Consider the following 26653-nt stretch of genomic DNA (forward strand, 5'->3'; position numbering starts at 1 on the left):
CCGGCGCTCCGGCCCCGCGTTTTCCCCTCCGCCGCCGCCCTCCGCTCCGGACTCCGCGCTCCGCCTTTTGCCTGGCGCCGGCTCCGGGCTGCCGCGTCCCCGCGGAGCCGAGCGCGGCCGAGCGGAGCCGAGCGGAGCCGAGCGGCCGTGCCCCGCGCCGCCCGCCCCGCCCCGCCCCGCCCCGCCCCGCCAGGCGGACACCGGCGCGGCCTGCGCGAGCGGCCCAGGCGGCATGGCGGGCCCGGCGGGCGGGCCTTAGCTGCCCGCGGCCCACCCGGCCCCATGGAGGAGACCTAGGGCCGCCGGGGCGCGAGAGAGCGGGTGAGTGCGGGGGGAGCGCCGAGCGGCGCGGCGGGTACGGCGGGGGGGGCCGAGCTTCGGGGCCCCCCGTGCGGGCTCCGGGTCGGGGCCCTCGTTCCTCCCGGCGGAGCCCGTTGGGGCCACCCCCCCCACCTCCCCCTTTTCCGACCCCGCGGTGCCCGCCGGGCCGCTCCCCCCTCCTCCCCTCCCCCTCTCGAGCGTTAAGGCCGGGACCCCCGCGCCCCCCGCGGCCGTTGTGGCCCCGAACCGCCCCTCGGCGGCCGTTGGTGCCGGGACCCTTCCGCCGCCCCCCGTCCCGACCCCGTCCCCAACGGCTCCCGGCCCCCCGCCGCCCTCCCCGCGTGACCCCGCGTTCCCTGCGGCCGCCGTTCGGCCCCCGGTTGCGGGACGGTTCTGTCCGGGCCGGGGGTCGCTGCCCGGTTCGGTCCTGCGTTTCCCCGCTGGCCGGAGCGCCGCATCAAGCCGCTCCCGCGGCGCTGCCCGCTCCCTCCATTGTGTACACGGGAAGGTCACCGGTTCGGGCCCCGTCTGTCACGCCGCCCCCCCGCGCCTCTCCCCGCGGGGCCGTGTCGCGACGGGCGGTACTCGCGGCCTTCCTCCCCCCCTCCCCCCGTTCCCCCCGTGGTGCGGGGCCCGCGGGGCCGCTCCGCGCTTTGTGCGTGACTCCGCCGTAGGACTGCGCCGCGCATTTCTGCTCTTTGTTGGCAGCGCACGGCCGCGCGCGGCGCTGGGAGAGCCGCTCGGCTCCCATTGATCCGCGCCGGGAGTTCGGCGTGGGGGGGCTGCGGACGGAGCGCCGTGCCCTTCGCGCCCCGCTCCCGTAGAGCTCCTTCGGCCCCGTCCGCCCGCGGCGCGATGCGGTGCTTCGGCAGAAGCGGCCCCGCGTCGGGGCCGGCCGGGAGGAGGTCGCTGATGGAGCGAGGTGCCGTGACCTGTAATGGAGCGTGGCCGGGGCTTTTGGGCTCGGCCTCTGCCCCCGGACCGCTCGGCTTTCTGGAACGCGTTTAGTCGTGAAGAAACGGCTCGCTGAGCAGAAGAGCGGCCAACAGACGCGCACTGCGTTGGTGCCAGTAGCGTCCCGGGGCTCAGCGGTGGCGTCGGCAGCTCCTTCCAATTGCCTGGGGACCTTCCCCCGCGAGCGGGACCCGTCCCCCAAGCGGGGCCTTTCCTTGCTTTCCCATGGCGGCGGTAGGAAGATCCGCTCTGCATCGTGTTGCTCTCGGCCTCGGGCAGGCGTTCCCACGCGCGGCCGCACTCTGATTCGGATTAAAGCGCTGCTGATGCAACGCGGGTGCCAGATGTAAGGCGGTAAGCCTCTTTGTCCCTTTTATCCAGAGCCTTATGTAAAGAGGATGGTATTTATGGTCCCAGGTACATCGTTTTGGGGATGCGTGGCGGCACGTGCTCGGATGCTCTTATGCGGTGCGTAAGGGAAACGTGGGCTTTGGGGTCTGCGAGGTGTGGGGCAGTTCCCCGCTGAGCTCCGGGTGAGGTCGGTGCTCGGTTGCACAGCAAAGCCATCTCCCTGACTTTGGGTTGGGAGGGAGATGGGGCTGCCCGCAGCCCGGCCCTGCTGGCTGCCGGTGGGATGGCTTGGAGCCGTTTGGGTGCCTGCCTTCCCAAAGCCCAGGGAGGCGGCCCGTGCGAGTTGTTCTCCTGTGGCGCCCTTATTGGGATGCTCCACAGGCACCCTGTGCGGTGGTCCGTCTCCCTACGGCACCGTGCTTCCAACGGGCGGCTGCGGCGGTGGGCTCCGCTGGTCCCGTGGTTGGAACGGGATGGAAGCTCACCTCGTGACTTCAACTCTCCTGGGATGTTTTTGTGCATTTTTTTCGAAGGAAATGTCCGTCTTGCTTCTGGCAAAAAATCTGTTTGCTAATTGCAGCCAAGGTGTTGTTTTGTTTTTGCTGCACTGAGCATCCCTCACGTGCTAAGAAAGTCGGCCTCACCTGAGCGCCAGGTGTGTGGGCAGGCAGGAGGGCTGTGGGTCAGCTCAGGAAAATCTTATGGTGTTAATTAAACTCCTGACTTCTGCAGTTTGTTTCCTACTTTCTGGAGTGAGAAACAAAAAGGAGAAGAGAGAATATGTTGTGCTTTTACGCAGTGGGCACGGGCAGGCTTTGCAGCATGGGATTTCCGTTGAGCTGCCGTGGGGCGCTTGCCCTCGTGGCAGCCCAAGGATGACATCTGCGTGCCGCGCTCCGTCGGGTGTGACGTCGCTTTGCGCCAGGACGGCGATGTATTGGTACAAAACAAGGTGATTTGGAGACCATTTCCATAAACGTGATGTGCCCTTCCTTGGGGCTGATGGAATGGAACCTCTCTGGAAGGAGCCGACGTGCTGCTGGCACAGCGATGGGAGCCGGGGCTCTCCAGCTTCCTGCAGAACGGTGCCTCTGCAGACAGGCTCTGCGGTGGGACTCCTCGTCCTGGAGATTTCCTCTGTATTCTTCTGGTTTCGACATTCTTTCTCTTTGTGCCCATTGCCACAAGTAATTAAAACTGGACTACAGCTCGAAAATAGGCCGAGTACACTTTGATGCATGATTCTAGCTTTTTTTTATTGTGTTCCATTACATGCTGGCTAATTCACAAAACTCGGTCATTTGCAATGGGCCATTAGTGTGAATTAGCAACTTTCTGATGTATATCATAGCATTGCAAATGGGCTTTATTAATCTGCGAAACACACCTATTTATTATCCTTCCCATAAGAAGGAGAAAGGAAGGGGGGGAGGTAGAAAAAAAGTGCTGTTGGGATTTCTTGCTCCGATCCTTAGTGTGCCGCGTTTGTCACTGCTTGCATGTCTCCTCCCGCGCTTTGCAGCCTGGCTGGCTTTTCCCAAAGCGTTCCCAGGCTGGTGCCTTGACAGCAAGAGGGATTGCAGCTGCACCTCCGGTCTTCTGCTGCAAATGAAGCCTCTGCTCGTCTCGCCAAGGTGCCCTAATTGCTTATTGAGTGAGGGGAATTAAAGGCGTTAATAGGAGAAGTGGCAGCTCCTTCATTTTTGGAGTGGCAGAGAGGTGTTCTTTGTCCTCCGAAGGCTGAGGTGTGTAAGCCCTGGGGTAGCTCCAGGCGCTCTCCAGTGGGTGAGGACAGGCTGCCCGTTCTATGTGGGGCTTTGCAAGGGTGTAGCCAGACCGGTTTGCAATCCACACAGCTGCCTTGGTTCCGGTTTCCTGATGGAGAGGGAGAACCAACCCCCAGATTTGTCCCATGTGTCCCTGTGGGAAGCGTCACGATGCGCTGCTCAGTGCCAGGCTTTGCTCAGATGTCCCTTCTCCAGTGTCTCATGGTATTTTTGGTGTTCGGCAGGAGCAAACCGTGGGGCGCGAGGAGAGCACCTGCGCCAGGTCCAGAGCATTCCCAAGCTCATCCTGGCTGCAGGGGTGCAGATTTTGGGTGAGGACGGTGCTGTGATTCTTGATGGTTTTGAACCACCACATTGAGGCTGCCCAGAGCTGTGGGTGCCCCATTCCCCAGAAGTGACATGGCTATGGATGGACCCTGAGCAGTCTGAGCTGGGGGTGGGCGGCCCACGGCAGGGCTGGGAGCTCAGCTCCATGGTCTCTGTGGTCCCTTCCAACCTGAGCCATTCTGTGATTCTGTCCCTGGTTCTGGACAGATGGGAGAGCTGAGCTCCTGGGAAGGGAGCTGCTCCCTTGTTCCCCTGCTTGTTCCTCATGGCAAGGTTTCTCAGCTCCTCTTTCCCAATACAGCCGTGTGTTGGGAGCACTGGGTGCTGCATGGATGTGGACCTGTGGATCTGGGTGAAGCTCTTGGCTGTGTTCAGCTCTCAAATTTTGAGTTCTGTGAGGCCGTACCTGCGTCAGGACCTCGAGACAGCGATTTTGGCCATGGGGTTGCATCCATCCATCCCCACACTGGGGGGAGGGAGGGCGAGAAGAACATTTGTCTGTTGTCCTACATGGGAGGGAGAGGAAGTGATGCTAGATGCCTTCACGTGGCTCTGCAGGCATCAATATGCCTTCCATTGACAGTGTCATGTCCCAGACACGGTTTTGTCCTCTTAAAGTAGGAAGTTCTTGGATTTCCCTGCATGTTGGTAGAGAAAACCTGAGAGGTGTTTGATTCGGTATGGGGTAGGCAGCTGGGAAACAATGCCATGGCTGCGAAGCGCCGGAACAAAGTAATTGTGAATCTGGAGGTGTGCGTGCTCGGGGCGAATGAAAAACGGTGACTTTGGTGCTGACACTTCCAAAAGCCATTTGAGGATGAAAGAAGGGTTGTTCCCGTTTTTCCCATCTCTAGACACTAGAGAAGGCCTGAGACGTTTTGTCCCTTTCCTTTCCCCCTCTCTGTGTGCCTCACACCAGTGACGTCGCTGCCGGTGACGCCGGGCTGTTGGGGCTGAGGGGCACGCGGTGCTCCGGGCTCTGGCTTTGCTCGGTGCCTCCTTTGGGAGTGCTGGGCTTTGTCAGCCACCCACTGGGCTCCTCCTGAGCTGTGCTGCATGCTGGAGCGGAGTAAGCATCAGAGGGGAGAAGAGTTTTGGCTAACACAGCAAAACCTGCTCTTCAGATCTCATGCCGTGTGCCCGTATCTCGTCGTATCTATGGATTCCTTGTAGTAATTTACGTTCCACCTTGCTGCAGGGTTGTGTTTTGGGGTTACCAGCAGGCTGGGGAGGGGTGGATGCGAGCTTGAGTTCTGGTCTGAACCACAGCTTTTGCCTGCTGGTGTGCGTTATGTTGGCGTGCAGTGTGTGTTTGGAAGTGGGTGGGTGTCACGGCGGATAGATCTGCTAAACTCCGCTCTGCAGCCCTCCTGCCCCCCGCACCGCTCGGCTCTCGCAGCTCCCTGCTTTTGCGCTGCCCACGTTCGGCTTTCCCCAGGAACGCCAGCACATGACTCAGCCGCTGGCGCTGCCCCGTCTCAGGTTCATCCCCGGTGTCACAGCCCCGCCGGCGGAAACTTGGAGTCCCGGCGTAAGTTTCTGGAGCGCTCGCTGGGCTGCGGTGCATGCTGGAAGATGTAGTCTCGCCGGGGTGCACCTCCATATTAAACGAGGAGGCTTTGGCTCCATTTTATTCAAATGGGGCTCAGCCTGCTGGCTTCTGGCAGCGTGCCCGCGCCATCCCGCTCCAGCCGGGAGCCGCCGGAGTTGTGCCGGTGCCCGGTGGGAGCGCGGCTCCTCCGCGTCGCTGGGTGCGCCTGGCGATGGCGCGGGGCGAGCGTGGAGCCCTGCTGCCCTGGGTGGCACTCGAGGAGGGTGTCATGGCCAGGCGCCTTTGTCTGCTGCGCCTCGAGTGATGCACGGGGGAGAGCAAGCCCTCCTCCCTGCTGGATTTCTGGAGCTGAAAGCAGCAAGTGAGTGAGGAAGCTCCTTTGTGCAGATTTCTCCGTCTCCTCTTGTGTGTGCCAGCTGGCTCTCATTCAACATTTCTCTTTTTTTTTTTTTCTTTTTTTTTTTTTTTTCCCTTTTTCCCTCCCCCATCTCTAGAGAGAGGGGGCGGGGAGAAAGGGAACATCTTAAAAAGAGATCTGCAGAAAAAGACACGGGAGTTTCTTCACAAAGATCCAACCCAAACAAGCCCAGCCGGGGGATTATGAGCGAGCACAGCGGCCCTGAGAAGGGGAACGCGTCCCCTCGGAGCTCACTTTGCTCGTAAAAGGAAACAAAAAGGGATCTGGTGCTGGGACGGCATGTGGGGAGCTGGGGGCATGCCTTGTGGCCAGGCTCCTCCGGCCCCCAGCTTTCTGTCCCCTTCACCTCTTCTCGCTTCCTGAAAGTTACGCAGGGTGAAAAGTAGCAGTCAGTCGTGTCTGGGAGCCACCAGAGGCTGCTCCTGGACGGGGATGAGCCAGCCCTTCTCCATTGGGGCAGGAGCAGCACTTCCTCCAGCATCCCACCACCCCTCCCTAGGTTCCAGTACCACGGCGCAGGGCTCGGCCAGACCCGGCGTGCTGGAGCACTAAGAGCTGGGGCTTGTGCAGCTTCCCGGCTCTCTGCTGGGTGCTTTTTGAAGTGCTCTGTTTGAATAGTTTCCTCTAGGTGTGTTTGCAGTTGGCTGCTTGCTCCCAGAGTGAACTTTCAGGTTTGTCTCTAATACGCTGGCTCCTTCCCAGCACGGAGATGTGGATTGGAGAGGTCTCGGCACCTAATGGAGCTGAATTATTCATGTCTGGTGCTGCGTGTGCGCAGCATTCCCAAGCAGAAAGCTGTCTCCTTGTTGGATCTGTGCACCAGGACTGCTCTTAAAATGCTGTGCTGGCAAGGCTCCAGCCAACAAGTGAGCACACGCTGCTCATGGTGCACGGGGATCCATCGGGCAATGGCGGGAGGTGAGTGGCAGTGTGAGGCGTGGGGACCTGGACAACGTTTGGGGCTGTGGGAACCACTTTACCTCCTCGTGTGTGGGTTGGCTTGCAGGGAACCACCCCGCATTGCAGTTTGGGGTCGCGGGCTGGGACGCGCCGCTTCTTCCCCATTCCTCTTTGCGGTGCCTTCAGAGCCCAGCCTGTTCCAGTTGGTCCTGTTTGAGCTCTTCCCTTCTTGGCAGGGCCTGGGCAGCCTCCTCTGTTGGGTGCTCGTGTTCTCCCCCTGTTTGCTGAACCTGTTTGCTCCTGGCTCTCCGAGGAGCCGGCTGACTTTTGGGCTCCTTCCGCCTTTTGTTGTGGGAGGTATCAGCAGCCGTGGTCGCCCACCGCTGCCGTTTGCACAGCTTCAGACCTACGTCCTCGTCTGCTGCCTGTGTTCTCAATATTGCACCATGGCATGGAGCATTGGGGAGCTGCGGGGCCGGCTGTGCTGCCGTGCCCCTCTGTCTGCACACAGGGCACGGGGCCACGGCTCCAGCATGGGAAAGGAAGAGCCTGGGTGCAGGGTGCAGAGCGGGATGCTCCAGCCGTGTGTGCAGGAAGGTGGGCAGGAGGAGGAGAAAGGTGAGAGCAGTGCGGGGAGCCTTGGTGCGGCCGTCAGCACACACGGAGCTCCTGATTCGGCACTTTCTGCCGCTGAAATGAGAGGTCAGTGCTTTTCATTTCCAGCCTGCGTGCTCGCCCCTGGCTCCTGGGGTTCAAGCTCTCCGTAATGACCTGTCAGAGAGTGGATTATTGGCTGCGCGGAGCCAGGGATGCTGTGGGGAGCAGATGGAAAATGGTCTGGCTGCGGCAGCCTGTCTGATGAAAGAATCCTTGGCATTTTTACAGTGTTTGCATCTCTGGAAACGCACCATGAAGCTGCTTTCCAGGCTCCTGCTTGTTGGAGTTTGAAGAAATCTGTGTGTGTGTTGTTTTTTGTTTTTCTTTTTTTTTTTCCCCTTGTTTCTCTTGAAGTCACCTGTTTTTGAAGTGCTGCTCATCAATAGCAGCAGGCCTCAGGCACGGCAGAGCTGGAGGGGGGCCTCATCCAGATGGGGCTCAGGGCTTCCAGCTCTGCAGCTGCACGGCCGGGTGCGGTGCTGTGGCCCTGCACAGCGCTCCTGCCCCGCTCCGTGCCGCCCTGCTCCCCGCCGTCTCTGTGCGTCTCTGTGCCGTCCTCCATGGCCATGTGCCCCAGGGCTGGGATTTATTTCCCAGGGAGGCACTGAGCCCCGTGCCTGGCAACAGAGCAGCCCCCCCAGGCAGCCCGGCCGTGGGTGGCATCGGCAGGAGAGGAATCAATCCTCCATCCCAGGGCCGCGCTCAATAATTCAGAGGGAAATGGCGAGCAGGGAATGTGTGAGTAATGTCTTGTTGGAGCCGGGAGCTGTGACCTGCCAGGGCCTCGCATCGATCGAGGGACCGCTGCCAGATGGCTCCTGCTGCTGCAGGGACGTGAGGACGGTCGAGGGGACTCGCACCCTGTCGCCGGTTGGGGCGCGCGGTGGCGGTGGGGCGAGAGCTGGGTGCGGCTGCCCCTCTGTGCCATCCTCCACATGTAACTCCTCTCTCTGCTCTCCCTTCCAGCAGCGATGCCGTCACCTGGGCAGACCCCGAGCGCCGGCAGCCCGAGGACGTCGTAGCGCTGCGGACCCCGGGCAGGAGGCAGGGAAGAGCCTTGAACCGTGAGGGGCCGTTAACTCTAAGATGTCCTTGAGCAGCGGAGCTTCCGGAGGGAAAGGAATCGATGCGAACCCGGTAGAGACGTACGACAGCGGGGATGAATGGGACATTGGCGTAGGGAATCTCATCATTGATCTGGACGCTGATTTGGAGAAGGATCAGCAGAAGTTGGAAATGTCGGGCTCCAAGGAGGTGGGGCTCCCGGCGCCCAACGCGGTGGCGACCCTACCTGACAACATCAAGTTTGTGAGCCCGGTGCCGGGCCCGCAAGGCAAGGAGGGCAAATCCAAGTCGAAAAGGAGCAAGAGCGGCAAGGACAGTGGCAAACCGGCCCCGGGCAGCTCCTTGTTCACGGCCGGTGAGGGAGCTGGGGGCAAGAAGGAGGCTCAAGGACGCTCTGGGGATGGCGCGAACTCGGGGAGTTTGGGGCCTGCCGTCACCCCCAAGGGCTCAGAGAAGTCGGCCAAGGCGTCTCGCAGCGTGGCCGGCTCCAAGAAGGACAAGGAGGGCGGTTCGTCCAAAAGCAAGAAGGAAAGGAGTGAGGGTGCGGGGGCTCCGACGGAGAAGGAGCCTGGTGTGCTGCAGCCCCTGGCCCTGGCTGTGAGGGTGGGACAGTACGATGGTGGCCAGGGGACGGAGCCTGCTGCTGCCACCGAGCAGCTTGGGAGTATAGCTATTGACACAGGAGCTGCGCTCAACCCCTTGGGAGTTAAGTCAGAGCTGGAGGATGGGGAAGGAGAGTGCCGGCAGCTGAAAAAGGTCAAATCGGAGAAGGTAAGGAAGGTTCAGGCTGCGAAGGAGCGGTGGCAGTGCCAGAGGTTGTTGCGCTCTGTGACGTGCTGCTGCGTGTGGTGAAGGAGCAGGAGTGGCTCCTGTGAACTTCCCTGGTCCCTATGGCCCAGCAGGAGGAGCCCAGAGGGATGCGTAGCTCTGTGCCTCCTCCGGCTCCTGGCACAGTGGGCACCGTGGGCTTCCAGCCTGTTGTCAGCCACAGCGGCCTTGCTGTTTGTGTCAGAGCTGCCTGTGGTTCCCCAAGAACTTCTTTTTTCCCTTGCATCGTTTGCTGATGAGACCTTCGTGTGCTGGTAAATGTGGGATCTGCACAGGTGTGTGGGGCTGACAGGAGCCTCCTCACGTGGGGTGTGGGCTTTGCCCAGCTTGCAGCAACAGTCAGCCTGTGGCCACTGCCCTGCTGTGGGTGGTTCTCGTGCATTTCTCCTCTGCTGCTGCGTGGCACTGGTGCTGTGGCTGGGCAGGAGCAGCATATGGGCACACCCTGCAGTTCAGTTCCAGGAGCCCTGTGGGTTGCAGTGGCAGAGTGTGCCTGATCTGTCTGAGAGCCTGAGCAGTGGTCTGGGCACCCTCGGATGCACAGCTCTGTGTGCTCATGCCTACCGAAGCCCCTTTGTGCCGGTGGCGCCGTGCTCCTGCACTGGGGAGGTGTGCGGGATTGGAGTTGTGGTTGGCGATGTGGAAGCTGATGTGTTTCCTCTCTGGTTCTGACTTGCAGATTTTGGACACTGGGGGGGGAGAGGGGGGAGGTGGGAGGGAGGATGGGGAGAGCTGCTGATGTCTGCAAGAATGGGGAAATGTCTGCGAAAGTAGAGCATAGAGCTATGAAAATACAGGCAGAAGGCTGGGGGAGAGAACAGGGAATGGAGTGAGTGGCTCTAGGGTCAGTCAGGAAAACAGGCCTGTGGGGCCATCAGCTGAAGCTTGTGAAATTAAGGAGTGGTGTGGAGAAGGTGTGCTATTTCATGTCCCTCCCAGCACCAAAACCCAGGTGAATGATGCTGGGAAGAGGAGCAGATGCTCTTTTGCATGATGGATTCGAATGGCTGCAAGTTGGGCTTGTGGAGGAGAAGCCCATTGGGCACTTGTGTGGGGCAACCTCTTCAGCTTGAGGAGGCTCTGAGGCCGATTCCCATCTGGGGAGGGAGAGAGGGGAAAAATGAGGGGTAGGGATCTCCCTGCATGCAGCCACCTCTTGCCGAGCTCCCCTGCCCTCCTTTAACTTGGTCTGTGAGTCCCTGCTGCATCCTCAGCAGAGATGTGGGGGACGGGAAGGGGGCTCAGTTCCTGCATGGAGCCTTGTGCTGAGCCTTGCACGTGGCCCAGCTGCTGAGGTGCAGCATTTGGGGGCAGCAGCGGTGCTGGCCAGCCAGGGGATGTTAAGCATTAAACAAAAGAGCCTCCCAGCTCTTGGCTGCTGCTCCGGCTTTGTTTTGATTGAGAGCTTGTTCAGCAGGAGGAGGTGGTTTTTTTCTTTCTTTTTTTTTCTTTCCCTGATGATTGTCCAGATGTGACGCTGCTGCAAACAAGGAAAAGGCAAACAGGAGCTGCTGGAGGCTTGGTTCTGCACAAAACCTTCTCTGCATCACATGCGCTGCAGTTTCGGGCAGAAGGCCTTGTTTGTTCCCCTGCGGATGCCATCGCTGTGTTTTCATCCCATGTTCTCTCTCCTGAAGTCAGTGTAGCTTTGCTCTGAGCGTGCTGGTGCTGATCTGAGAGTGAGGGGACATGGTAAGGGGATCCAAACTGTGCCTCTGCTCTGCCTCATCTCCGCCCTGGCACTCATCTTCTTGTTTGTCTTCTTTGCTAGCAGATAGCACAGCAGGTTCACAGTGCTTGGAACTTCCAGCTCCATGCACCATTTTAGGTTTTGTTATTTCCTCCTGTGTGGGCAGCTCTTTTGCTGTGATGCAGAACTACCTGGGCAGCTTCTCTGCCTGAAGCTTGGAGGAGCCCTTGGAGCCCTTATGCCCATCTGTACCCACTGAGATCTTGGTGCACGTCCCGCTGGCAGTGGGAGCTGGAGTCCCACCAGTTCCACTCTTTAAAAAAAAAAAAAGCCCAGAGTGGCCTTCTTACCTAAAAATTATTGTTTTTCTTGGCTCACTGCTGCACCGTGCGGGGGTTCAGCAAAGCCCAGGCTGCTTTGTGGTGAGGATGAATGGGCTCAAGATGGTGGATTTGCAAGCAGATATGGCCAAGCAGGGATGAGGCATTGTGCACCCAGCCCCAGCCTCGTGCTTCACCATCAGATTCTGACCCCAGTGCCACGGGGGTGGTGATGGGCAGCGCCCATTGTGGCTTTGCTCTTCTCAGGGCTGAAGCAAAGGACTCCCCTAGAAGGAAATGGCCAGGTGCTTTACAGGCGCTGCGGAGCGGTCTGTGTCCATCCCCTCTCTCCTTTTTCACCGTGGTTTTAGGGCACGCAGGGCGTCCAAACCCAACACTCTGAGGTGCTCATGGCTGAGGCTTCCCACCCTTGCTCCAGCTCTTTCCAGGGATCGGCAGCTTGGCAGCCCCAGCCGGGGCCGAGCCAAGGGCAGCCAGGGAGCGCACGGCGCAGCTGCCGCCTCTTCTCGCCGCGGTTTCCTTTCTCCAGCCATGCTCGAGTAAGCCGCCTCCGGAGCTGCTGACAGGGCTGCCTTTGGAGGCCTTGGAAATTACACTGCTCATTTCCTTATCGTCCCCTGACCCGCAGTGCAGAGCCTTCTGCTGCAGGAACAAGGCGAGGAGGGGGCACGCAGCCAACATGTGTCAAGAGCTACAAAGGAGGAAATTGGACTTGTTCACTTAAAACCATGGGGTTAGGCTCTGAGTTTTGGCTCCTGCTGAGAGGTTATTTATATGTGTGTGCTTTTTGTTTTTTTTTTTCTTTCTGAAGGCTGCTAGCAGTCTGGGAGCTTCAGCTGATCCCACTTCGCAAGGCATTGTAGCAGAGCAGGGGAAATCGTGTCTCCTCCTGCTGGGTTTCCCACAGGGCACAGCTGAAGGACCGGTTAGGGGCTGCGTTAGCTTCCATGCACGGCTCGTTTGCATCACCGGCTCCAATTTAAGAGCTGATTCGCAGGGCAGCCCCGTCTCCATCTCACGGTGCAATTCCCCAGTGCTCTGGAAGCCGAGGCCGGCGGCTCCCTGTCAAGGACACGGCGGCACAAGCACCGCCGAGCAACCCGCTCCTGTTTGCCAAGCACGAGAGTGGAATGACAATGCAGGAGCGAGGAGCTTGCGGGAGGGGGAACTGCTCCCCGTTGAGGGACTTTGCACCGGGCTCACGGCGCTTCCTTGGCTGGGAGAAGCCATAAATGCGTGGCGTTGTGCGCTCCGTGTCTCCCCAGCCTCACAGTGGCCAGAGATGTGGCCGCCACGTGCCCCTGCCTGCTCACCCACCTGCCCGGCTTCTCCGCCAAAGGAGACTCCTTGGCAGATGGTGGCTGCTTTAGATGGGTCAGATGGTGAGGCTAACTGGCTTTGGTGGATTCTCTTGTGTCTGTTGCCTTGCTTCCAGGCTGACAGTGGCTGCTTATTAGCCTAATGACCCCTGCTGCACAGCACCATTTATCTGGCTGAGCAAGATTTCTTTAAAGGAAGATTCGCCGGCGTCTCCAGCGCCTTGCAGCCTCGAAGGCTTCAAAACCGTGAGCTGCTCTTACAGCCCTTCTGGGGAGCTGATGCACGGGGAGTGTGCCAGAAATAATCCACTAATGAGCAAATCTGCCACTCCACCTGGCAGCCCACCGTGCCCAGCACTCTGCTGGCCCTCCCTGTGCCTTTCCAGGCTGCCTTGGTGTACAGGGTTGCTCGTCCTCTTTGTGGTCACCGTGCTCTGCTGTGGGCGCTTAGGGCTGGAGCTGGAGCCCTTCCATAAGTACAGCTTCAGAGCATCCCTGTAACGCCATGGGCATGCACTGGCTGGCTGGCTGGGCTTTGAAAGGACGGGGAGGTGTCTGCAGCCTGCTGATGTGCTGTTTCTAATGGCAATGTCTGCTGGAGGTATTGCTGTCCCTGTTACTTGGCCCTGCCTGGGGCTGTGCAGGGAGCCGAGGGGTGGCAATAAACACACCTGGGGCTTTTGAGGATGACACTGGATTGTGTGCGGGCGTGCTGGTGGGAGAGGAATGGCGTGCCACCAAATGCGGCGGGATGCACGCCTGGTGCCGGCAGGTGCTGCAGGTGGAGTCGCAGCTACAAATGGTGGTTAGGCTTTTTGTGTCTGTCTGTGTGCGTTTCTCCTTTTTTTTTTTTTTTTTTTCTTTTTTTTTTTCTTCCCTTCCCTGTGCCAGAAAGCAATCTTGTTCCAGGAAGCTCGCTCCCCCAATTAGCGATGTAAATGCCGTGCTGTGATTTTTCCCAGGTGCTATGCAAACGAGCGCAGTCCCGCTCGCCTCCATCTCCGCTTCCAGCTGGGAGCAGCCCTGCTCATCCCCCTCACCCCGGTGAGCTGAGCCCAGAGCGGGGCTTGGCAGAAGGGGACGAGGGCAGGGCGGAGGATTGAGGCTGGGCAGGTTGCTTCTGAGGGCTGAAAAGGATCCAGTGAGGGGAGCGTGGCCAGGTGCCAGCGAGCTCTTTGAGGTGGAAACGAAGTGATCAGCCAGAGCTGGCGGATGCCATCCTGGTGCAGGGAGACCTGCACGTCTGTAGGATGCCTTGTAGGGAGAGCAGCGTTGCAGAGCTTTGAGTGCTGTTTGCTCTTCTGTGGCTTGGAAGGGAGGAAAGCAAGCATGTGTATATATATCACAGCCGTTTGCTAACAGGAAGGCTGCTTTTTTTCTTTTTTTGCTTAGCTTACATTTCAAGGCACAGGAACTCTTTAGATATTTGGTGTTTTATGGTCTTTCAGGCTAGCTATTAATACTACACTGTGTATGAGGGTGAAGGGAGCTGTTAGGGCGGACCTGTGCAAGAAGGCCTCTGTGTGTCCCTTTGGAGGAAAAAACACTTCAGCCACGAGCAGAGCATTCTGTAACTGCTGGGAGATGAGCCGCAGGCCTGGCGTGAGGAAAGCTGCATGTGGAGCTGCCCTCCAGTGTGCCCACGTGTGCCCATGGTCTGCGTGGGGTTGGTGGATCCCAGCACAGGACTCGCAGCCTCCACTGCTCTTAGCTCTGCCCTGCAACCAGAGAAGGGAGGTCTTCCCTGATGGAGAACCTGATGGGTGGGGGCTCAGACCCACTTGTGGGTGAGCCTTCCCACAGGTGGATTCAGTGGTCTCCAAGGGTGCTTGCGGAATTAAAAATGGGGTTTGGGGACTGATGGCAGTAGTGCCTCTCCCTGTAGGGCCCTTCAGGTGTGGAGGACAGGGTGGAGAGGGCAGGTGCTGCATTTTCTGGTTTGAGTGAAGTGTTTTGGGGTTCCCATTGCATTGCCTCCATAGGCGGTGTGCAGGAGCCCTCGGGTCGAGGGAGGACGGAGAAAGGCGTCGTCCCTCGACGTTTCAAACTCAGCACTGAAGCAATACCCACAGCGGTGGTGCAGTGTGAAACATGCCCACACTGACAGTGATCTGAGCGTGGTACGAGCAGGGCTATTAAAACCCAACCTCCTCTGGGAGCTGGTGGTCTGATAGGGGAGATGGGAAGAGAATTGCTTTCAATTTCCCATTGATCCTAACGAGCCTGCGTGGGAGACCGAGATGGCCCGGCTGCGTCGGCGGCTATTAACGCTGGCACTCAGTGCCGTGCTCAGGACTGCTTTACTTCTCGGTTCTAGGAAATGGAATCAAGAGAAAACCACTTAGGAGGATTTTAATCAGAACTTGGCAGAAGAATTTAAGGAAAGCAGAGAAATTTGATGAACCCGCGTTGCGCTGAGGCTGCCGATGAATGGAAAGGGCAAAAATGGGGGAGCGTGTGGGTGGGTTGGGTTTCATGTGGCCCATTTAATCGGATCGTGTTAGTGCTTCTGGGTGAGGAGAACAAGAAAATAAGCCTGCTTCAAAGCGCTGGAGGCTTGCTGGCAGCTGCAGTCCTCTGGGAGCAGCTGATGAAAGTTGTCCCAGATCTACTGGAGATGGCCAGCGCTGGCCTGGGAGGAGAAGATTGCTTAATTTACAGTAATCGCTGCTGTAGGGGTTGCACAGATTTGATTTGTTTGGGAATCTGTTGGTAGCAGCGGGAAATGTTGTGCGATTCAGAGCGTTGGAGGATCGCTTTGGGTGATGGGTTTTGGAGCAGCCTAAGAGGTGACCCCTTGCTCAGAGCAGTGCTTTGCTGGGATGGGAGGTTCATCTCCACCCCGTAACTTTGAGTTCCCCATAACTTCCCTCTTTTCAGCTCGAGCTTCTCATTTCGGGCTCTGACTGTGCTGCTTTTGCTTCTGTGTGTTTTCGTTGTGTGTTTTTATCATGGGTTGTGTTGTACCATTTCTTTTTGTTTTACTGGTGCTCCAACATCTGGACTGTTCTAAGCGCGCTCTTATCCAAGAGGTGAAGGGAGCAAGAACTGTTCTGATAAGCCTGCCAAAAATAATCTTTGCTTGGGACAAAGCTCTGCTCTCAGGACTTCCTTGCGTAGCAGAGTTGTGGGTGAGTGAGGCGAGCAGCTGTAGGAAGGCTCTCGAGCTCCCAGGGCTTACAGGAGCCATGGGTCCCCAGGGAGTTTGTCTCTGCTTGGTGGGTGCCGAGGAGGCAGCGGTGGCAGCGGGATGCAGCTCATCCTTGAAGTGTGGAGTGAAAAGCCATCTGAGCAGTAGGTGGGCTCTTGGCACCTGGGAGGAAGAGCGTAAAGCTGAGCGCAGCAGCCTCAATTCTGCCCCCTTTGTTGTGTTCCTTCTGGCAGTGTTTTCCCTACACATCACACGTCCCTGTGCTGTGACTTTGTTTGACAACTCCTGCGCGGTGACAAGGAGCTCTGCTCCTTCCCCGATGAGACATGTAGGTGATACACGGCGTGTGTGCTCCCAAATTGTGCACCCGGGAAGCGAAATACGTTTGTGATGCCATATGCTTCGTGGGGACGGAGCTGGCTCTGCTGGAAGAAGCACAACACGCTCTCCTGACATGTGCTGGCATTGCACCACGCTCTGCTTCTCCTGATGGACACCTCTTCACTTCTATTTGCAGTCATCCAAAGCAATCCATTTTTAAGGTGCTGTGGAGAAAAGGATACTTGTAGGACTTAACTCTGAACCCCTTGGCTGGAGGTACTCGTGTCCCATCAAACCTTAGGGTCCATGATTTGCACCTGGGGTTATTCCTGGTGGGAATAGCCCATCTGTCCCGTTTTTGGCTGGAATACTTTCATTGATTCCATGGTTATCGACTCCATGGGCAGTTTTGTGGGATGGGGAGCCTGGCCCAGTAGGGTCACTGGGGGACCCAGCTGGCATTCGGCCCAGCAGGGCTGGAGGGAGGGAGCTGCTTTTTGGTCCTGGCCAAGAATTTGTAGGGCTGATGGATCTGTCCTGGCGCCGGGCTGCAGCACAGCTCCATCCCAGATTTATTGCTGTTGGCACGCACCCGGCGAGCTTCTGCAGCTCGTGCCTTCCTGGGCGGGGGGACAAACGCTGTTTGTTTTTTCTGGACTGAAATGGAAATCTCGATGTTATGTTGCTCATTTGTTTTGTTTTGTTTTTTTCCCCTATTCTTTTTTCTAAAGTCCAGTCATGCAGGTCTTGATGGTCTTGTAGCCTGGCGGTGTTTTGCTTGGAGGAAGACAGCTGCTAGAGCAGAGCTTGCAGTGGAGCTGCTTTTTTGCAGTGCTGGGTGACAAGGGCACTGCTTTTGGCTCGTGTGTGCAACCCAGGGAAGTTCAGCTTTGCTCTGGAAAGTCACGCAGGGTTCTTTCCCTCACGTCTCAGACTTTTTGCAAAGACCTTTGGATGGGCACCACCTGATGCTGCAGATGGTGCTCAGTGCAGCGGCACTGCAATGGAGATTGTGTGGTAAGGGAAGCAGCCCAGTTGGAACGCTCCTTTACTGCTTGTCGGTAGGTCTCCCACTGTAGCCACACACATGAAAGCAGCTGTGTTAGAATGCAGGCATCTATTTGAAAATGGGAAACTTCTCTTTGCAGCTCGGGTGCGGGAGCTGTTCGGTGTGGCCATCGGCGTTTGCAGGAGGCGTCCTGGTGCATCCTCCCACACTGATGCTGGAGGGTTTGTGCAGCCATGTGGGGAACTGGGTCAGGGAGTGATCCAATTAAAAGCTACGCCGAGCAGCAAGAAAAAAGCTGGTTTTAAGCAGGCGGCCTCCCTAGGCTGCCCAAATGTGTTGGTAAGAGAGCTTTGGGCTAGGGAAGGGATGGTGGATGGATGGATGGGATGGTTTCTCGCAGCAGTGATGCCACCAGTTCCATGTTGGTAGTCAACCTCGGGGAGAACAAAACGATGCCTGCCGGTGTTCCAGAGCTTTCCTCTGCCTCCTGGAGAGCCCAGCCTGGCTCCCTGCACTGCTCTCGCAAGGTTCCTCGCCACATTTTGGGAGGCTGCTTCCCTGAGGGCTGTGGGCGCAGGAGGGGAATGCGAGCACCGCACCCATGCCCAGCCTCACCGCCTGGGGCTGGAGGGGGGTTGCCTTCGGTAATCCTGCCTAATCCTTTAATCTGTATCAACACTGATAGGTATTAAAGCAGCAGATAAGATTCAGCCCGTGGCTTGGAGCTCAGCGATCTCCCCACCCTCTTGCGGCTAAATCTGTGCTGGCGATGCCTGCTTTTAAGGGGGCCGTGCCTGTTTGCCTGGCGGCCGCGATGGCTCAAGCGCCTGGATTAGCCAGAGCACATCCTTGGCTCTGGGCTCCAGCCTGCCAGACAAGCCCATCGATCGGCTGCATCTGTTTGAGCCCTGTGGTGCTCAGTGACGGACATCTTGTGCTGGAAGGAAGCCCTCCAGTTGCGTGTCCCACTGCCTGGAGCAGATCTGCCTCCTGCCGTTATCTCTTGTGGGTCCTGCTGAGTGTGAGCTTGATTTGGCTGTAAATGCTTGCCATTTGGGCACCTGAACGAGCTGGGCTCCATCCCAGCATGCAGGTGAGACCCTGGGCCTGGCTCTCCTTTAGGCTTTCCCTGTATCTTCTGGCACCAGATGAAGGTTAATGCTGGGCAGAGTGGCTCCCAGTTGAGCTTACTGCACAAAGCAGTCCGGCCCTGTGGTTCGGCTCATCCCCCTTTCCCCATCCTCCTCCAGCTTCTCCCCATGTGCATGGGATTGCTCTGAGTTTGCCACTGCTTCTCTCATCAGCAAAGCCATGGTTAATCCTTCCCTTAAATCCTTTAAGCTGTCAGCAAACAAACCCCTTCTTAAACTTCTAGCACGCAAGCCCTGCTGGGACAAAGCCCGGCTCCCAAAGCCAAGCTTTTATTTCTCTTCCCACATCCTCGAGCTCCTGCTCCCATTTTCTTCCAGTGCCAGGCCTGATGCCGTGGGTGGCTTGACTGCAGCATGACCTGCGGTGCTGGATCTCGGGTGTAAAAATTCAGGTTCCTAATTACCTAATGGCAGGTTCCCGGCGTGCCGTGTCGTTTGAAGTCGCAGGTGAAGATTTGTTATTTAGATGGAGGTCAGCTGAGGCTGCAGCCTTTCCAGGAGCCTTACGGAGCTTTTGTTGGCATTGCTTCTGCTCTGCCTGTGCCGGACAGTGTGGGCTGGAACTCTGGGATAAAGCTTTTGCCTTGGGCGTGCTTGGCTGTCTGTACACAAACCCTCGACTCTTTCCTCGGTGGCTTTGCTCTGAATGACAGTGACGATGGCGCGTTGACCATTTGGGTCCTCCAGCCTATGGATGCAATCCAAACCCAGGGTGACGCTGTTCTTTCAGTCCGTATTTCCGTAGGTGATCAGGATGGATGTGTGGGTTACGATATGCCTTCTTTTGAGCAGCTCTGAACTTCCACCCTTGGAAAATGGGCGTCCTCTAAGGCACTTGCAGAACCCAAGGGAGCAAAAACCAGTGAGGTCTTCTGAAACCTGCAGCCTTCATTCCTTGACTTTCTGTTCCGTGTAATTTGGTTTCTCTCTTTTCAAACTCCAGATGAATGCACTAAGATTTGCATTACGCTTGCTCGCCAGGGTTGTCAAACAAGCACCACAAACCTTTTTCCCCACTTCTGATCCCAAGAGGCAGAAAGGCTCTGGTGCTCCCTGCGGGACACAAAATGGCACTGTGTGCCAAGGGTTCGCATCTGAGGATTCCGCAGCAGAAGAGAAGCAAGAAGAAGGGTTAACAGAGCGTTGGCTCCCAGGAAAGCTCACGTCCTTCCCTCTGGAAGCGCTCCTGCTCACTGCTCTCCATCGCTCTTTGAGGAGCACGAGGGAGGATCAGCCTCCAGGCATTGCGTGCTTTAACACAGCCTGCTGTGCTCGCTCACCTTCCACGGGCAAGTGAAGGCTTGAACAAAAGCTGGCTGCCTGCATCCGAGGGTTTGTATTTTCTTATTACAAACAAGCTGGGTGATCTCGGCCGGGCTGCTGGCACAGCGTCTTGCAGCATATGACAGATAATCGGGCTGGCTCGCCGCCCACGAGGAGGCACGGCTCCTGTCGATATGTGACCTGGAATGGCACATCGTCCACATCAATCACCGCTTCCCGCCTCTCCTTCACTGCAGCCATTCCCTTCTGCGCAGCTCGGCGTGCCGTGACCCGGCGCAATCTCTGAGGCGCCCCGATCCCCGTAAGCTGGGACTGCTGGGTGAAAGGGGCCCATGGTCAGCTTGGCCGCGCTGCTGAAGTGTTTGCATCTGGTTGGAAGTGGTCGGGGCGGCTTCTGGCATCCGGGCTGCGCTTCCCAGGACAGTGGTTGGTCCCTGCTTGTCCATCTCTGAGCCAGTGTTCTGCAGTGACCGCTTTGGGAGGGCGGCGAGCCGCTTCTAGTCTCTGGATATGGCACAAGAGCTGCTCTGGGAGCAGGGCGCAGTGGATGTAAATGGTGCTGCTCTCCTCAGAGAAAGAGCAAATTGTTTCTCCCTACTTGCTGTGTGCCTTTCTGTCTCCTGCTGCCCTGCTCCTCCTACTCCCTGCCATTAATTGCTTAGTGATTGCTGATGCAATTAAAACAAGATGTGGCTGCAGCCTCCGTGCTCCAGAGCATTCTCCAGCCTCGTAGCTCTCTCTCTTCTTGCCCCCGTACAAAAACACGGTGATGCTCTGGCAGGCACTGTGGCCTCTCCTCCTGCATCTGCTAGACAAAAGCTAACCCCAGCCACCCTGCCCACCCACAGGGCATCCTGCTGACCCACTGATCCCGGCCAGCACCCCACTTCCCAGCCCCAGTCCCCACTATAGGCAAGAACCCCATCCACGCAGCCTTCCCTGCATTTCCTGCCTCTGATAGCTGGAACCTCTACCAGTGGATCCAGCTACACATTTCTGGATGGCTGAAGTTGGCAGGGTGGGGGTACAGATGCTGTCTCTGTGTTTTCAGGGAGAGGAGCTGGAGGTTAGGTGGGCTTTCTGCAGGAATTTCGAGGCAGAAATGTTTATTTTTTCCTCTACAGACCAGTGTCTATCCTCTAAATAATGGGGAATCCTCTCTTTGGGAATCTCTTCGTGCCATTCTCAGGAGGGTATCTGCTGTCCCAGTTCTCTTGGCCTTTTATTTCTGGTTCCCTCACATCCAGAGAAGCCAAATTTGCAACAAAATCCCAGTTTAGGAGCCAAAGGCTGTGGTGCGAGCACGTAAGACCCTGGGGCCACGGTGCCATAGGGTCCCTACATTGTAAGGGCAGAAGTGACAAGGATTGGACTGAACAACGTGGGATGCCCAACCTGCACACTAAGCACTGAACCTGCAGTGTTTCTTTGAGAGGAACTGTCCCTTGCAGCTCGGTGTGTGGCATGGAGAGCCCTGGGGAATAAAGCAGATGCTTTCTCTAACAGCGCATTTGCTTTATTTTAGGGATGCTAGCTATGAAATTTGCTCAAGCATAACCCAGGCTGCTGTTTTGCCCTGAGCACTGGGCTTTGTTCCATGGCTAGCTAGCCAAGATTTGGTGACATCTATCTCTGTGTGCAGGCTGAGAACTGCAAGGTCAGAGTGTAGGAACCTTCCTGGGGTTGGAGGAAAGCCCTGGGGCTGGGTGGTGTCGGCGTCCCCCTGCTCCCACCCCTGGAGATTTCAGATCCCTCTTGGATCTCAGCTCTAAGCTTGCTGCAGTCCAGAGGAGCTGATGGAGCAGCACTCAAGCATGCTTTTCTGCATTGCTTGGATGTGCAGTGGGGGCAGCTCTGCAGTAGGGAACGTGTTGGTCCCCTCCCCGATGCAGGTTATGTGGGGTGCTGTCTCCCTGCCTGCCCTGCCGGCACGTACCATGCTGCTCTTTGGCTGGCTCCTCGCTGCCTCCCCGCCTGCAATCTCCCCATCAGCCGTCAGACAGAGCTGGCTTTGTGACTGCAAACCACGAGCATCTCTCCTGGCAACTCGAGCAAAACCTACAAAGAAGAGGAGATAAGAGCCAAGCGGGCAGCTTCCTAAACGTGCAGCCTGCGAGGGCTAAGACGTGGAAATCATACCAAAACAGGTCTTTAATATTAAAGAGATGGAAGGAAGATGTCTCCTCTTGCCTGAGGGATAAATAGATCTGAAACTCCTTCTAGACTTTGCTGCTTATCGCATCTGAAATACGTCTCTCTCACCCTGGAATGGAGCCTCTCCAGGAGCCCTGAACACCCGGCTATGCTGAGCATGTGCAGCACTCTTGTTTTCTGCGTCTCTGCACCCGCCAGATGGGTTTGCTGCATTTCTCCTACATCCGTGGCTGGGGCACCCTGGGACTGAGGCAAGAGAGGGCACTGGGTGCGCTGAGCCATTCCTGTTCATCCTCCTGCACCCAGGAGCCAGGTGCCTGGCTTTTGCAGTCATCCTACACTGACGCCGTCCCCAGATCCCGAGCTCTGCCTCCACTGGCTGTCCTATAAATGCCACAGCTTTCCAAAGAGAACTTTGAATGTGTAGGACTTTGTGCTTGCAGGAGCATCATTAATTAATCAAGTGACTTAATAATTAATGCTCCCAGCTCGCATGCCACTCTGTGTGCTGCGTGGCCGTGCCATGGTGCGAGCTGCTGGGGGGCTGAGCATGGGATCAGGATTTAGGCTGGAAAATTCAGGAGAAAGATGAAAGAAAGGCAAAGGAAGCACACGGAGCCGTGCTGCCTTCCAGCTGAGTGCCTGCCCCCGGCACCTCGTGTCAGCCATGCGCTGTGGTTGGTGGGTGCTCATCCTGATGGAGGTGTATGGGAAACAGTTGGGTTCTCCCCACTTCCTTGGTGTAGGATCAGCGTGTCCTCCTGACCTCCCCGAAGCAGCAGAGCTTAGAAGTCTCCCTCCGAGAAGGATGGGCCCTGCAGGAGTTCTCAGCCAGTTTGTCCCAAATGCATTGAGGGTGTGTGGATTTGGGTTTTGGGACGGGCTCTGGCACGGCTGCCTGGAGTCCTGTGTCCTTCAGCTGGGTTTTGTGGTGTCTGTTGGCACGCTTTCAAGGAGCTGCAGCATTGAGGTCTTTTGGACTTGCATCTCCCCATCAGGAGATCGATGTCTGGGATTTCTCTTTCCCCGTTCCTCCTCACACACACATCCCCTGTCTTTGCTCTTTGCTGCCCCTCTCCAATAGAAAACACCTTTTTTTTTTGCTTGCTTGCTTTTGCTAGAGCTGCTCTTATAATCCTGTAAATGGCTGGAGCGGGTGACTGGGTGCCAGCACGTCTGTCCTGGGCACTGTCCCTGCTTTGATCAAAGGCACGCTGATCCCCAAGTGCTGCCAGCACTGAGATAAGCCCCACCGCCCTCTGGCATGATGTCAGCCAGCGCTGAGCAGGGCACCTGGGGGCTGTGCTGTTGGGCTTGGAGGCACCCACTGAAGCTGCCAGCTGGAGCTGCACATGGTTATCCCACCCCAGGGAGGTGGCATTCAGTGTGTGCCGTGGGATGGTGACATGGTGACGGAGCTGGGCGCTATCAGAGCTCCCAAACACAAGGCTTTTGCACCTGTTGGCTTTCATCGCTCAGAATTTCACGCCCGGATGACTTAGGTTATTTGGAACGAGTGAGAAAATTCATAACTGCTGGTCCTGGCGCGACTCTGCCTGAAGCAAGGTGCTTTAGAGGTTGGCATCGGGCAGAGCAGCAATACTGACGTGCCGTCCTCTCCTCCCTTAGCGTCCCCATGCTGACAGTGTGATGGCAGAGCTGCTGTTCCCAGGCGCTGCCGCTGCTCACCAGCCTTGGCTGCGTTCCACCTCTGTCCTCGGCGGCGGCGGGCGCACGTTCCTCGTGATGGGAAAACCTCCGCGTGGACACAAAGGGCTTTCAGTAGGGAGCTCCCTGCAGGGGCAGCGGCATGGGAAACGTCGTCCTGCCCAGCTCCTGCTAGAGGGCACGCACGCTGCTTCTGCATCCCCCAGCTCATGGCAAGCAGCAGAATTAAATGCTCTTATGCCACCATGGGAGCTTGGGTCCCACATCTCCCACGGCAGCAGCAGCTGGCCCCATAGGGCAGGGCACGGCAGCATCAGGGCCTCGCTGTGCGTGGGATGGGAGCACTGCGTGCCTTTATTTCACACAGCAGATCCCACAGGGGCCTGATTCTGTGCCGCCCCACGCTGGTCCCTGCTGCCCTCAGCCTCAGCAGGCACATCTCTTCACCCCAGTGAAGCAGAAGGAGGGAAGGCTGCAGCACCAGGAGATAACAGATGTGCAGCAGGGGGAATTCAGGGGCCGATCTGCCCTCTTCTTCTTCCAGCTCAGCCATATCCCCATGCCCACCTCCCCACGCCCCTTTTTGCTCCCGAGCTCTTGGTGGGAGCAGACAAGCGCCCCTTTTCCTGATGGCTGATAAATGAGGCTGTGTTTGTTCCAGTGCAGGGTGAAATATGAAATCCCATAAAGCCTCCTTGCTTATTAGAGAGATCGCAGTGAGCTGCTTATTATGCACTGTGGCGTAATGCAGATTACAAATGTGACCGAGCGATAATTAGCAGAGCTGGAACTGTAATTAAACGCTCCTGTGCTGCACTGTGGTTTCTGTTGCAAAGTGGAAGGAAGCCGAACAGTTTCAAAACCCACAGGTGCCCTTCCTCTCCCCTGCATGCACAAACAAGCAGCCCAAAGCCAAGCATCCCTCCTGCTCCTTGCCATGGCTTTTCTTGCAGGGGACTCGCTCAGATTCAGAACACTTGGTGTGTGGTTTGAGTTTGCTTCCTTGAGCCCCGCCAGGACCCTGCTGCCTCCTTGGAGCATCGCATCCCTGCAGTCACTGAGAGTGCAGGCTGGGCTTAGGGGACTGAGGTGTCTGCTGGTGAGGTCCCTATAGCCAAAACCTCCTGGCATCCCACAGGACACATGCTGATGGGATGCCGGATGCTTTGTCAGATGCTTTGCATTGCTGAGGATTTGGAGAGGCTTTGCAGCTCACGGCAAACATCCTTGTTTGGGTGCATGGGATGCACCGATGTGCAGTAGTGTGTGGGACAGGGAGTTGTGTGGTGTGAGCTTCTGGTGCAAGGAGTCTCTGGGCTGGATACTCCAGAGACCCTCAGCTGATTGAAACCGAAACCTAGGGCAGCACTCGGTGATAATTCTCAGCCTGCTTCTGTTTTGAGTCTGCTCGGTGCCTTATCAAGATCATAAAATACTGTGCGAGAGGAGACGAGCAGGGGATGAGCAGCCAGCCCCAAAGCACTGCAGATCTGTGTGGCAGTTACGCCTGGCGTGTCCAAGCCCAACTCTGCCTGTGACATGAAGGAGGAGGGCAGAATGGTTGGTGTTTGAGATCTGATTTTTGCCTGGAGAAGGGGGATATGGTCTGGACGTGTGTCTTGGGATGGTCACGGGGTGGATGTGGGAGGAGGAGGATGTTGGCTTTCATGGGACCGCACGGAGCCCGCTGCTCGTTGGGCCTGTCCTGCCAGTCGAGCAGAAGCCTGTCGTTTTTTTCTAATGAGCCATCGGGTCCAAAGCCATCGAGTGCCTGCGCATCAGAGCAGCAGCCCAGAGCCGTGCTGACCGGGCCCGATGGCACCGGCAGAAGCGGTTAGGGAAGGAACTTGGCACCCGCTTCTGCAGATCTCTCCTGCAGAAGGACCCACCCCCCTCCAAAGCTTTTGAGGGTTTCGTGGGTACGGGCGTGCCGGGGTGGGAGAGACCGACAAGGTCCTGTCCTCTGTTGGGCACTGGAAGCTCCCGAGGCTCTCCGAAGCACGGCTGCCTGTTGGTGCTTGTTGTGATCAACACACTTCTCCTTCCCCACAGATGGAATCTCCGGTCTCCACGCCCGCCGTGCTGCCCTTGCACCTCCTTGTCCCCGTGGTCAACAACGACATCTCGTCGCCGTGTGAGCAGATCATGGTGCGCACCCGCTCCGTCGGTGTCAACACCTGCGACGTGGCGCTGGCCACCGAGCCCGAGTGCCTGGGGCCCTGCGAGCCCGGCACCAGCGTCAACCTGGAGGGCATCGTCTGGCAGGAGACGGAGGACGGTAAGTGGTGGCTTTCTGCTCTCCAGCATTCCCGCTCAGAGAGCTGTGGTGATCCTTTTCTTCCTCTGTCCCCGTGCCTTGGCGCTTCCAGGGCGTTGTGCTGCAATTTGGGTGGTCGGGACAGAGGAGCTGTGTGGGAGCAGCTCGCGGGCTGTGCGGCGGAGGGAATGGCAGGCCAAAACTTGCGTCAGCCTGCGCGCTGTGTTAGCCCGTCACCCAGACAGTGGGCGAAAATCTCAGCTGCCATTTCCCTGCCTTTCTGCAAGAGCTGACTTGCTCCTGGAGGTGCCAGAGGAGAGGCCACGCCAGCCCGAACGGGAACTCGACAGAGTTGACTTCATTTTTGCTTGGCAACCTGCAGGTCTGTCACAAAAGCGCTCAAACCCTGGGAGGCAGCAGCAATCTCCTGCTGGATTAAAAAACCCCGGCGGAGCTTTCAAAATAGACTCGACAGGAGATCAGGCTCTCGACTCTTCTGCCAAGCCAATCGAACCTTTTTCCGCTGGAGCTCGTCTCATCTGCACACAGCTTGCTTTGCTTTCCCAGCCCCTTTGATGGGTTTGAGTTGCTGTTGGGGCTCTGCCAAGAAACACAAGGATGAATAGGTGGCTCAGCGGAGCACAGCGAGCGCTGGAACCCGGCCTTCCCTCCAGCCTCTTCGGGGACATGGGAGGGTTCTGCTTCTGGAGGCCTGAGGTGAACTCCTCGCGGTTGTGTCTGGCTTCAGCTGAGCCCGGGAGGGCAGAGGTGGCAGAGGATGGGGCACCCGGAGCTGGGTGGGACCTCCCACCCTCCTGTGTTCCCTTCTGCTTGCTGTGGAAAAACCCATCTGAATGTAGCTAGCAGGGAGCTGAGCGTGTGCTTTCTGCTGCTCCCGAGGCAGGAGAATGCCACGTGCTGTAAAATCGGGCCCAGGGGACCCTTGTCTTGGCTGGTAGGGATACAGCCGTGTGCATCAACACTTGGGAAGCAGCTGCTGCTCTGCTTGCCCCAGGGCTGTACCAGGAAGCCAGCAGGGAGAGCGCTGCATGGCGGTAGCACCACCGGGGTCTGGGATCCTGCGTGACTGCCTTGGCCACAGGCTGCAGTCTATAATACCCCAGGGCTCTGGTTTCTGTCAAACCCCC

General features: G+C 57.7%; 2 protein-coding genes across 4 annotated transcripts in view; both read left to right on the forward strand.

Moving 5' to 3' along the window:
• Nucleotides 1–190: 190 nt before the first annotated feature.
• The window catches only part of ZNF609 (zinc finger protein 609), a 36246-nt gene continuing 9783 nt past the window's right edge, over nt 191–26653 (forward strand). For 2 of the 3 annotated variants that reach the window (XM_052672424.1, XM_052672422.1), the window contains exons 1-3: nt 191–321; nt 8234–9103; nt 25301–25526. In XM_052672424.1, the coding sequence (XP_052528384.1) occupies nt 8354–9103; nt 25301–25526 (976 nt within the window). In that variant the 5' untranslated portion in view covers nt 191–321; nt 8234–8353. The remainder of the gene's footprint in view (nt 322–8233; nt 9104–25300; nt 25527–26653) is intronic. The other variant, XM_052672423.1, reaches the window with a different exon arrangement.
• LOC128075558 (uncharacterized) lies at nt 783–7803 on the forward strand. Its single transcript, XM_052672428.1, has 2 exons — nt 783–7312; nt 7496–7803. The coding sequence occupies exons 1-2, from the start codon at nt 6448–6450 to the stop codon at nt 7633–7635; spliced, it is 1005 nt and encodes a 334-aa protein (XP_052528388.1). The 5' UTR covers nt 783–6447; the 3' UTR covers nt 7636–7803.

The sequence above is a fragment of the Tympanuchus pallidicinctus genome, unplaced genomic scaffold (genome assembly GCF_026119805.1).
Source record: "Tympanuchus pallidicinctus isolate F22 unplaced genomic scaffold, pur_lepc_1.0 scaffold12, whole genome shotgun sequence".
Classification (NCBI taxonomy): Eukaryota; Metazoa; Chordata; class Aves; order Galliformes; family Phasianidae; genus Tympanuchus; species Tympanuchus pallidicinctus.

Bases quoted from the DNA above. Each gene is read 5' to 3' on its own strand.
- LOC128075558 (XM_052672428.1), top strand. From the start codon at position 6,448: ATGGAGCTGAATTATTCATGTCTGGTGCTGCGTGTGCGCAGCATTCCC. The intron at 7,313-7,495 runs GTCAGTGCTTTT...GCATTTTTACAG, and splicing joins TTCTGCCGCTGAAATGAGAG to TGTTTGCATCTCTGGAAACG.